The sequence below is a fragment of the Adelges cooleyi genome, unplaced genomic scaffold (genome assembly GCF_023614345.1).
Source record: "Adelges cooleyi isolate 19-005CV unplaced genomic scaffold, UGA_ACOO_1.1 ACOO_flye_CR_arks_rails_tigmint_CR_PRNA_2, whole genome shotgun sequence".
Taxonomy (NCBI): domain Eukaryota; kingdom Metazoa; phylum Arthropoda; class Insecta; order Hemiptera; family Adelgidae; genus Adelges; species Adelges cooleyi.
In genome coordinates this window covers 9,538,665-9,550,173 of record NW_026095860.1, presented here as the reverse complement: position 1 = coordinate 9,550,173, position 11,509 = coordinate 9,538,665, and the positions used below count along the sequence as shown (strand labels likewise).

At 29.0% G+C, this 11,509-nt stretch overlaps 2 protein-coding genes across 2 annotated transcripts; one reads left to right on the top strand and one right to left on the bottom strand.

Moving 5' to 3' along the window:
- The first annotated feature begins 842 nt into the window (after nt 1-842).
- On the top strand, nt 843-4,301 carry LOC126833455 (cytoplasmic polyadenylation element-binding protein 1). The gene is made up of 9 exons (XM_050564804.1): nt 843-977; nt 1,136-1,271; nt 1,377-1,492; nt 2,248-2,568; nt 2,657-2,951; nt 3,006-3,500; nt 3,562-3,689; nt 3,750-4,000; nt 4,056-4,301. The coding sequence occupies exons 1-9, from the start codon at nt 960-962 to the stop codon at nt 4,075-4,077; spliced, it is 1,782 nt and encodes a 593-aa protein (XP_050420761.1). The 5' UTR covers nt 843-959; the 3' UTR covers nt 4,078-4,301.
- Nucleotides 4,302-5,544: 1,243 nt separating this feature from the next.
- LOC126833266 (cell division cycle protein 16 homolog) lies at nt 5,545-11,392 on the bottom strand. The gene is made up of 10 exons (XM_050564497.1): nt 11,201-11,392; nt 10,963-11,115; nt 10,134-10,295; nt 9,907-10,066; nt 9,531-9,842; nt 8,377-8,466; nt 7,431-7,587; nt 7,211-7,363; nt 6,304-6,463; nt 5,545-6,242 (listed from the first exon to the last, which is right to left on the bottom strand). The coding sequence occupies exons 1-10, from the start codon at nt 11,264-11,266 to the stop codon at nt 5,721-5,723; spliced, it is 1,935 nt and encodes a 644-aa protein (XP_050420454.1). The 5' UTR covers nt 11,267-11,392; the 3' UTR covers nt 5,545-5,720.
- Nucleotides 11,393-11,509: the final 117 nt, after the last annotated feature.

The following is an 11,509-nucleotide window of genomic DNA, read 5'->3' as shown; positions in this document are numbered from 1 at the left end:
AGGATTAAATATGCCAGGTTACGCTGTTTTATACATTGATAATATAATAAGTGTTAAGAGAGGATATGCAGTACCTAACCTATATTTGAGCCATATATCATATGCACCCCCTCTTATTTTAGGCACACGTACTGGATACCTATAATATATTATATATCTATATATTACTACCCATTTAGATTAAGGAATTATTTTTAATAATCTATTGATGAACAAAAATAAAGTCAGGTAGGTATCTTATATATAAACTATATATTTACATGGTTTAGGTAGATAATAGATTTATACAAAAATCCACTTAAATAAAGTTTAAAAAAATAATTCATAATCATTAAATATGATAATTTAAAAAAAAAATGATACAAAACTATGATAAACATTGAATTTTAATTAAAGCTTAGTGTGTACTACTTAAAATGTACCTACATCTATTCAATCAATTTGTACATACAAATAGGTACATACATTTTAATTCAATATTCAATTTTTATCATTTGATTTAATAGTTTTAGTTTAATTATTAGGGGAGTTAAACATTATATTTCAATTCACAAACACATACAAATGGCGAAAATATGAATAATTACAATATTGTGATTTATTTAAAAATGAATCAATAATAATATGTCATTAAGCGATAATATAAAAGGGTTTTCATTGTTAAAATGGATGGGATGGGCGAACATGATGTTGTAGGACACTCTTCAATCTGATTGGTTACCGCGTAATCCGGTCGACCAATCAGAAGTGCCTACACATTTTCATGCGCCTCCTAGTTGCGCAGTAGCAACGGGACCGACTAACCCTCCGGCAATGTGCGACTTCAGTCAGTTCGTCGCCAAGTGTTGTGTTGGTAACACGTATTTTATGATCCCGCGGTTTTAGTCGTCCATCATAATATTTTTTGTGCTTTCATTTCCTTTATTCTCCTTTATTAATTTCCATCGATAGTCATTACTATGTCTACTTTTAGAAGAGTAAGTTAACTTTTTAAAACATTACTTAAGCTATACTTATTCCTAATTTTTTTTTGCAATTCGAAAACAATTTTTCTTGTTTAATAGACTTTTTTTGTTGCGAAATCCTTTGTTTTTACAACATTGATTTTTGTTGTAATTTTTTTATTCTACTTTAGGGATCAATTTTTCAAAACCAAGACGTGCCGGAAGGTTTAGTTACTTCTCCTTCCGTGGGTCAAGAAAGAAGTTCGAGAGACTACAATAGTTTCTTTTCTTCGCCTGATCAAATTTCAAGCCCAACGAGAAATCCTAGTAAGTTTCTTACATAATTCCTGCATTTATCGTTATTGTTAAATACTAATTAAAAAATTGAGTTAATTATAGTTCGATAAATGTATATTTTATTTATATTTTTAGGCGATCCACTCGGTTCTATATCTGAGTTAATTGCTATGAATAAACCACGAAATTTGATGGTCGGTCGACAATCTGTGCCAAACTATTCCACTCAAATACGGCAGTACACCGCTCAAGTAAGTATTTTATTTTATTCGGCGACTTTAGTTATTTGAAATTGTATATACCTATATATGCCGTAATTTCAATTAAGCATCTTAATATTTTTTCCGTGTATGTTAAAAGAATATTTCGTTTTCCTATTTGAAAACATGCTCTAGTAGAGTGACTATTTCAAATTTTAACATTTTTAGTACTAATTTCTAAAGCTATATTAACCAACTTGATAACTCTATTTTATCAACTTTTACTTAAAATTCATTGCTGAAAATTTTGCCATGCGTATAAAAAGTTTTGATAAAATAGTTTAAAATTTACTAAGTTTAACATGTAGGACGGGGGACGGGTGGAAAGTAGTTTTTACCTGTTAAATTTTCAACCGCACTTACCTCCTTTTAATTTTTCTCATAAATGACTTAAACAATTTTTAACTAGCTATTTAAAATGGTAATGTTAGTACATTAATTTAAAATAAATATTAACTTAATTGAAGTCTAGACAAAACCCTCATATAAATTTTGCCTAATATTATAAGTTTATTTAAAAGAAAATGTATTTAAGATAAAACCAGTGTATGGCGTATAAGAATCTCCCCGGCATATCTATGGCAACTAATAAAAAAATTATTATCCCTGGATTTTTTATTGCTGTGTCAATTTGTATTTTTGCAATATTTTTTGTCCAAATTTTTTTTTCTTTCTCCGACTTAGGTGCAAATAATTCCTTTATTAACTTTAATAAGTATTTAAAATTTTAAAATTTCTTTGTTTAGGAACAGTTGGCGAATCTAAGACGCAACTCTCTCCATTTGCCTTATCTTGCAGATAGGAGTGTTGCTAGTATGACTGATTTTGGAAGTGTCGGTCAAAGTGACGATGGTGTTGAAATCGGAAATAAAAACATGCGACGACCTAAATTGGATTTGTCTTTTGCGTCTTATGGATATCAGGCTCCGCAACAATTTCGTGTGTCACCCACGTATAGTGATGGTAGTGATCCTCTAACAACCAATATTATGCGGTCTCGATCAAATACACCAGAAGATTCAGATTTATCAAATAATAATAGTCCAGAAGCAGTTACCGATTTGATAGTGAGTACATTGAATTAACAATTATTTTGTATTTCGATTAAATCAAATAGTTGAAATTTTTATACGAAATGTTTAATTTTTTTTTTAGAATCAAATACATATAAATCCATACGGTTTGTCACCTCTATCTGATCAAGACTTGGCTAATATGCAACGCATTTCAAATGCTGGAAGATTGTCTGCTGGAGAAAGTTTTCATCAAACACAAAGTTTGTTGAATTCGTTGTTAGCCAATCAAGTACAATATCCTACCAGATATGGTTCACCAGCAGCTCAATCGCCGGTTTATGAGAAAAAATCTCCACCGCCATTTTGGTCTCCTACGAGACCTAAGAACGATAGTAACAACAATCAAGTTGAAAATAGAACTAACCGGAATTTTAGTAAGTTTGATAGAATTATTTTTAAAACGGCAAGTTTAATTTTTTTTTTTTTAGATGGTTTACATAAGGATCCAGTTTTTACTTGGAGTGGACAACTTCCCAAGGTAGTGCACAGCTCGCCAAACTACTCGTGCAAAGTGTTTTTGGGTGGCGTGCCATGGGACATAACTGAAGATGGCTTGATTATGGCTTTTAGTCAGTTCGGCCCTGTCAAGATTGAATGGCCCGGTACCTCGAATAACCTTAACCAGCCAAAAGGTTACGTTTATGTTATTATGCAATCGGATCAAATGGTAAAGAAGTTGTTGGATATGTGCACAAAAGGTTCAAATGGCGGGAATTACTACTTTAAAATTTCGTCAAGAAAAATGAAAGGAAAGGAAGTTCAAGTAATTCCTTGGTTAATGAATGACAGCAATTGTGTTAAACACCCCTCACAAAAATTGGACCCTACTAGGACGGTTTTTGTGGGTGCTTTGCACGGTATGATGAATGCCCAAGGCCTGTTTAAGATAATGGATGATTTATTTGGCAATGTCACATATGCAGGTTCGTATGTGTGTAAAAATATTTATATATTTATATAAATTCCTATGTATTTGATTGTTAGGTATTGACACTGACAAATACAAATATCCTATTGGGTCTGGCCGAGTGAGTTTCAGCAGTTACAAGTCTTATACGAACGCTGTGGCTGCATCTTTTGTGGAAGTTAAAACTCAAAAGTTTTCAAAAAAAGTATTTATATTTTAAGAAGAGTCGTCTGTTTTCAATTTAACTTGTATAATTTTGTTTTAGATTCAAGTAGATCCATACTTAGAAGACAGCGCTTGCAGCATTTGCAACATCCAACTTGGCCCTTATTTCTGCAGGGACCAATTGTGTTATCGTTATTATTGCCGTGGCTGTTGGAACTGGAAACACTCGAGCATTACTTTAAGTACACACCGTCCATTAATGCGAAATTCTAAGCACACTCCAACTAGCATGAGTTCGCCACCGCGGTTCACATCGCCGAACAACAATTGTTTTTCTCCTAACCAAAATCAGTAAGCTTAGCAATCTAATCAATATAGTAAGGTACTAAATTATATTTTTCTTTAGGTTTGAAGTGGAACAACCTTAAAAGATTGCCGCCCTAAAAACTGGAATACTGACCAATTTTGATGTATTTTTTTTGAAATTTATTTATTTTGTTTTTTTTTTCGGGGGAAATTTATAGTTAAGGGTACAATTTAATTTAAAAATTTCTATTATCTTCTTTTCTTTTTGGGGTAAAAAAAAATTGAAAATCATTACTGAGTTTTGAAAATGTCAGTGATATCTTACCTATGTTATTTAGTTTCCTTGTTTAAATCATTTACTTCATTTTCGTATTTCATTACAAACAATTGCATTCTTTCCTTTGTTATTTTATGAAATATATATAGTTTGTTTTACATAAGCTGGTGTTTTTTTTTAAATTTAAAAACCTAATTTTCTTCAAGCTAAGACGTAACACCAATTATCTACCATATGGTGTAAAGGGTTATACTAAGTCACTGCCTTAGTAGGTACCATCTTTGTAGTAATTCAACAAGAGCTAGGTGCCTAGATAAATATTAAATAGGTATAGACAGCCAAAAAATCAAATATACAATTAACTTTTTAATCTGTAACTCTTCGTATAATTACAAATGCCCCTTTCTATATCTCAAATATGTTTTTAAAAGTAGACGCATTAGATTAAACCGCAAAAAAACTGAACGCTTCTGATCGCGACTTACAAACCATCCAAATCCCATAATATCAAAGTTAAAATTCCGACGTCATTCCTGGTAATCCTCCTCGTAGGTTAAAGAGACGGTTTCCAGTGTTGTGACTTGAATCGAAAATAAATCCTAATCCTAAATTAATGGCGTTATGCAGAAAGCAGCCAACCCACAAAAAAACCGAGATTTTAGTCTAACTATGGTGTAGTGTAAACTACACTGGTTTAACTAAAATCTCTATTTTCTTTTTTGTGGGTTGGTTACTTTCTGCACAACTCCATTCAATTAACCTAAGTCCTATGTTAAGTGTCGCCATTGGGTGGCTATTTTTCTCAAGTGTCATGTCAAAAATGACATGACATGGAACACACTTCCCAACACATACTTTTGTAATAACTAAATTACAGATAGTTTACTTTTAATATAAAGAAAAAAAAATCAAATTGTCATTACTCACAGGAAATGTTTTTAATTAAAAATAACTTGAAACCTATACAAATTAACCGATAAATTAATTGACGTGCAATCCCCCTTATTATATTTACTGTCAAATAAAACACTCGCTTTAAAAATACTAAATTATAACATTTTAAACTATTGAAAAAACCTAAAATTAAAGATAAACTGCAGTTTAGAACTGATCAGTACTTAAGCTATTTTAATTATATATCATAGGCAGCATTAAAAAGATATACAATTTTTACCACTCTAAATTACTGTTATCTATATATAATTTATGTGTCTTTTACACATAAATTAGTATACATTTTATTGTTAATTAAAGTATGTATATTTACATATGTAATTTTTAATTGTTATATACACAAAATTAATACAAAATATTATAAGAATACAACATTATATATTATAGCATTAGGTTTCTATCGTAAAATTTAATTTTAGAAGTTACATGCTATTATAACAAAGTTTATTTGTCGAAAACATGCTTCCACTTCGAAAAAATCTTTATGATGGCTTTATCAAAAATAGTGTTATCCCGATTAATAGAAATTTAAGATCATTTAAAACTATTGGAATTTGTAGACATATTAGTTGACAAGTCCATATTGTAACTAGATTCATCAGCAGGTGTACTTGAATCTACGTTCATAGCATTACTATCATCTTCTATGACAGAACTGTTATCATTTTTTAATTTCTTGTTCCAAAGTCTAAATTTTGAATTTCTAAATGGTAATATCAAATCATTGTCATCATTCAGTTTGAAGGAATCATCGCACCGTTCACTTAGTTTCTTTGCGTCCTCGGTTTTCTCATCTTCCATCTTTCCTTCTTCTGTCATTTCATTTTCGTTTTTATTTTTATATTCATCATCTTCTACAAATTCTGCAATTTTAGGAGGTTCAAGAACGTACATTTCCATTACCCATGATAACATTGAACTACTAAATGTGTCGTCTCTCTTTTGACCCAAAGCTTTATGCAGTGTTTCTATAGCAGCTTCAAAATTTTTACTTAATGCTTGAATAAATCCAATGCATGTCAATGTCGTTGTGTTTGTAGGTGATACAACCAAAGCCTAAAATTATAAATTCATAAAAAATGAACTAAAAGAATCGCTAATGCTGATAATAAATTACTTGTTTATGGTACTCCAAAGCTTTGTCGTACTTTTGCAGTTTTCTGTACACATGTCCTAAATTGTTAAACAAAGATTCCCATTTTTCAGAAATTATTGGCTGTTTAATCTGTTTGATTCTATCCAAAGCTTCAAGGAATCTTACCTCTGCTTCTTTGTACCTATATTATTAATGTTAGAAATAATACTAATAATAATTGATATTTCATAACTTAATTATAAAATAAGAATAAATATAATTAATATTATAAATTAACTTTGATTAAAATAATTTGCACATGTGCCGTACTAACACCAATTTCAGGGGACGTTTGAACCCCCAAAACCCTCCCCTATCTATATACGCTACTGATTAAGTCAGTATTTATATTTTTATAATTTAAAGTAATTTTAAGAGCTTATAAACTTATGAAACTTAAATGACAACATTTAATAATAATAATCATCATCATGTGCTTAACGGCTTTAAGTCCCAATGCTACCATCATATATGGTTTCTTACACACAGATAAAATCAACTCTACACACTTTAAAAGTAATTATCTAAAACTGGTTATCGACCTGTCAACATTTTCAACAAATTTTAAAAGGTTGATGAAATGTGTAAGTTTCAAAAGTTCAAAACCATTTGAATTAATAATACCCTCTCTTTTTGCTCATAAGTTATATTAGTGCCAAGTTTTGATTTTAAAATCACAACTTAATAACCTTATTTTAACACTGTTAACTAATATAAATCTAGAAGAATGTTCCAACTAAAATTGACATTTCAATTAACATATGACAAAATTTGAATAAAAATTGATAACTATTTCCTTATTTCTTATTTATCTATAAAAATTAAATTAAATTTTAATTTTTGTTAATACAATTAAAATGAATCAAAATAAGATAGACCTATGACTTACCTATGACTTTGAAAAGAAATTACACCTAATTCATGTAAAACAAATGGATCGTTTGGAGCCATTTCTGATGCCTCTTTCAAATATTTCTGTGCCATCAATATATTATTAGTTAAGGAACACTCCAAACCAATGTATAAAAGTGGCAGATGACAGCTAAATCCACAATTGAAAGTTTGTATTAACTGGTAAAAATGTATTACATAATTATATTTTGTCTCACCCTTTAAGAAGTTGTGATGCTTTAAAATATGCTGCCATAGCCTGATCGTGTTCATTTTCAACGGCAAAAGAATGACCATAAGCTAACCAAGCAGGTCCAAAAGTATTGTCTAAATTGGTAGCTTTTCCTAAATATCTTCTACCCTGATCTCTTTTACCTACAATAGTGTATTATTACAATAATTTGTAAATAATTAATGGATATTGTATTAGATCTTTAGAAAAATAACAAGTTTTTTTTTACAATCTAAAAAATTGAAAAATTTTATGTTTAATAACAGTTTTAATTTTTAAATGCATTTTTTTTCTACATTATCTAGTTCAAAAATGCGCATATAATAACCAATGGTAATTAAGCAGACAACTGGAGGTAAAATATTAGCTCTCTGCAGTGCATTTATACATAGAAGTAGAGAACCACAGAGGTCTAGCTCAGGTAGTATACAATTTTTTATTTCATCATTAATCTCTAGCTTAGATAATAAAAATAAGTATGAAAAAAATCAAAGGTTAAATAAATTTTCTAAGTTTTATATCTATAAAAATTTTAAAATATGTGCACTATTTATACTATAGTTTAACATGAATATTACATATTATTAATCTTTAGTCAATAAGCATACATATACATATTTTACACTTTAAAATTTAAGTCATGGATATAATTATTAGAAAATTGATAATATTGTATTTTAAGAATTTCAATTCGCGTGTCCAACAGAGTTTGCAGAACTTTTTTTTTTTTTTTATAATTTCGCAAATTAAATACATGGTTATTACAAAATATCTAAGGTATTTTTTAAATATTTATATAACATATTTTGGTTTATTTTCTCAAGGAAAAAATGTGTATTTTATGATTTTAAATGGATATTTATGTTTGTTTTTTAAGTGCATATAAATCTGAACTGTAATTAATAATGAATAGCTATTGTTCTTATAAATACCTATAAGATAATAGTAGCAACCTACAGCGAACCATGCAATTGCCTGATCTGGTTGAAGATCAACTAGTTTGTGTGCCAAATAAAAGAGTTCTGAAACAAAAATCATTGACTATAACATCATAATGCTAAAATATTATACAGTAGTAAATATATAAAATAATAATATTCCTTATCAATACTAATTTTAGCAACCAGCTTTAAAATATATATATTCCAGTAAAGGGTAACCACTTATAAAAGCGGACCAAACTTTCAATTATTTCTCATATAAATTAAAATCCATTTTAAAATTACAAGCAGGTATGTAGGCCACCACTATATTGGAGTTTTAATTTTTCAATTACTCTATTAAAATCTCTCAAGTCTACTTTTAGTTGGATTTTACAAATAGTGTGGCAATAAAATTAAATATTTAGAGGTTTCATTTTCGGGATGACATTGTATCCCGAAAATGATGACTCATCGTCAACACATTTTATAAATTTTAATAAAATGTTTTGTTAGGGACTTATGTTCCAGTTTAACAAGTTGTGTCTATTTTTCAACATTTTTAGCGTCATTTAGATTTTTTTAGTAATTTTACAGATTTGATATGACGATGCTGTATATATAAGGAGGTGTTAGCCCATAATGGGCGCAGCATTGTTGCTGAAATACGTATATGCAGAGAGTTTGTTATTTTTATGGTTAAGGGTTTTTATTATTAATTCTTTATTATATAATATAACCATACGTTTTTTCTAGATTAAAATTAAAACTCCTTTATAGTATTATTTTACAGTGTATCTATGTGCCTTGAGAAATAATTACTTAAAACTAGTTAACGATCTATTGTTTTTATTAAACTATTCTTTTATTGAAATTGTTTAACATGCACAGAGCCTGATTTAGAATTTTTGAGCCCCCGGACAAAAGAAAAAAAAAGGACCTATTATTATAAAATTTAATTAAAAAGGATTACATCTAGTAGGTGGGCCCCTGATACGCATGGGCCCTGGACAAATACCTATAATGTCCTTGCGTAAATAAGGCTCTGAACTTGCAGGTTATTTAAAAAAATGTATAGAATCTTAAAAGAAATTTTCTGGGTCATTGTTAACTAATAAGTTAATATACTTTTCATGGTTAATAATCAACTTGATTACAATACATACTATTTGATTTCCCCAGTTCCACCAAACACGATATGTGTATAGGTAAACATTCTGGATGATATGGATCTTGTTTTAAAACACTTTCAGTAATTTGAAAACAATCTTTATAGGCACAAGCATAATAGTGTCGTTCTGATTCTGCAACTTGAACATCAAGATTATCCAACATCAATTGAACAGGTATATCAAATTGAGAAAATGGGCCAGTAAGTTTTGGTTCTTGGTATTTTTTTAATAATACTTCATACAATGGTTTTGTAATACAATCATTTGGATGATTTCCCCATGGAAGAGACTGAATTAAACAATGCTCTAGAATTAAAAATTAAATTTACACAACTCTATTTCAGTTTCACGTTGAACACGTTATATTAACCTTCAGTTGAAGTTAACATTTGGTGCTGAATAAGTGCTTGGAAAGCGTCATAACAATGAACATCGTTCTTTAAAGCTTCTTTATAACAATCTGTTGCAAAATTTCTATTGTCTAAGGCTTCATATATTTTTCCCTTGATACAAAATAATGCACTTTGAACCTAAAAATAATTATTTTATTATTAATTTTTCAACAAAAAGTACTAAACGTTTAGTTGATTAACAAACATTAAAATATGTAAGGGAATCATGTGATTTCAAATCCTGTTGCTGTAGTGATATATTACATGAGGTTGGATTCATTTCTGAATTAATTATGTTTGCTGCTTCTGTATAATCTTTTGCTTCTACCAGGCATCTCAAAACCATATAGTAGCATAGCATATCAGTCTGAAAACAAAAAAACTTTAATGCTAAAAATAAATAATTTGATATTACACTAGAAAATAAAATTAGCAATTTTAATTTAGAAGTAAAATAACTTGATGATGTGAATAATATTGTATATAAATAAGTAGCCTTATTCCTTTTGTATTAAATGCTGCAGCCTGGGTACAAAATTGCTTTTATTAAATATACTACATACGTTTTACCTAAGGGTTTTTTATTATTTTATTTTCACTTTTCAGCACACAAGATGTAATCATAGATTTTTTTATCTTTTATAATTTCATGAAATAATTTGTTTAGAAATAGTTTTCTTTATTCAGTTGTTCATTTTTATGTAAATTCAGGGTCACTGATGGGCTGTGGTTTGGTAGAACATGTGCCTTCACCATCTCCTAAATAATTGACGAATGTACTTAAGGTAAAGTGCCCCTAACGGGAAAAAAGTCTTCTACTTAGTCTTACACTACTGTTGTATGATTATATTTTGATATATGGATACTATTACATGCTTTAACTAATGAATGTGGACATGCTACTTGCATTATAAAATTTATACCAGTTCTAATAAGTAGAGATAATCGTACATCTATCAAATAAAATACATTAACTAGTAAAACTTGTACTGAATCAAAGTATATGTTTCAGATTATAGCATAAGAGTTCATACTTTATCAAGTCCTTTGTTTTTGATCAGCACCACTGCTCTTTGATACTGCTTTAGTAAAAACATACAACTAGCCAATTGATAAATATCTTTTGGGTCAGAATGGCTTAATGTAGCGGCTTTATCAGCCCAAAATAATGCTGATGAAAATAATTGCTAAAAAAAAAGACAAAAAAAGATTCAATTGAATACTTAAACTATAATGATTATTTATAAAATCAATATGTAATAATGCAAATACCAAATCAAGGTGTGTGCGAACTAATTTTCTACAATTTTCTAATTGGGGGCCATTACACTGTTTCATATTGTACGTATAAATAATTTAACACAAAGTTATAAAATATATTACAAAAAAACAACACAAACATCAAATAACAAATTCAAACGTTGTATTCTCAGTATTTACTGACTTTTAACTTTAAAAACAAACTGCTAGTTATTATCAGTTTTTATCATTTGGCGATCCATAATCTGTGTTTAAGGTTAATATCATGGAGATTTCAAACATTTATATATTTCATTCAGTGGTTACACTGTTATGATTTTT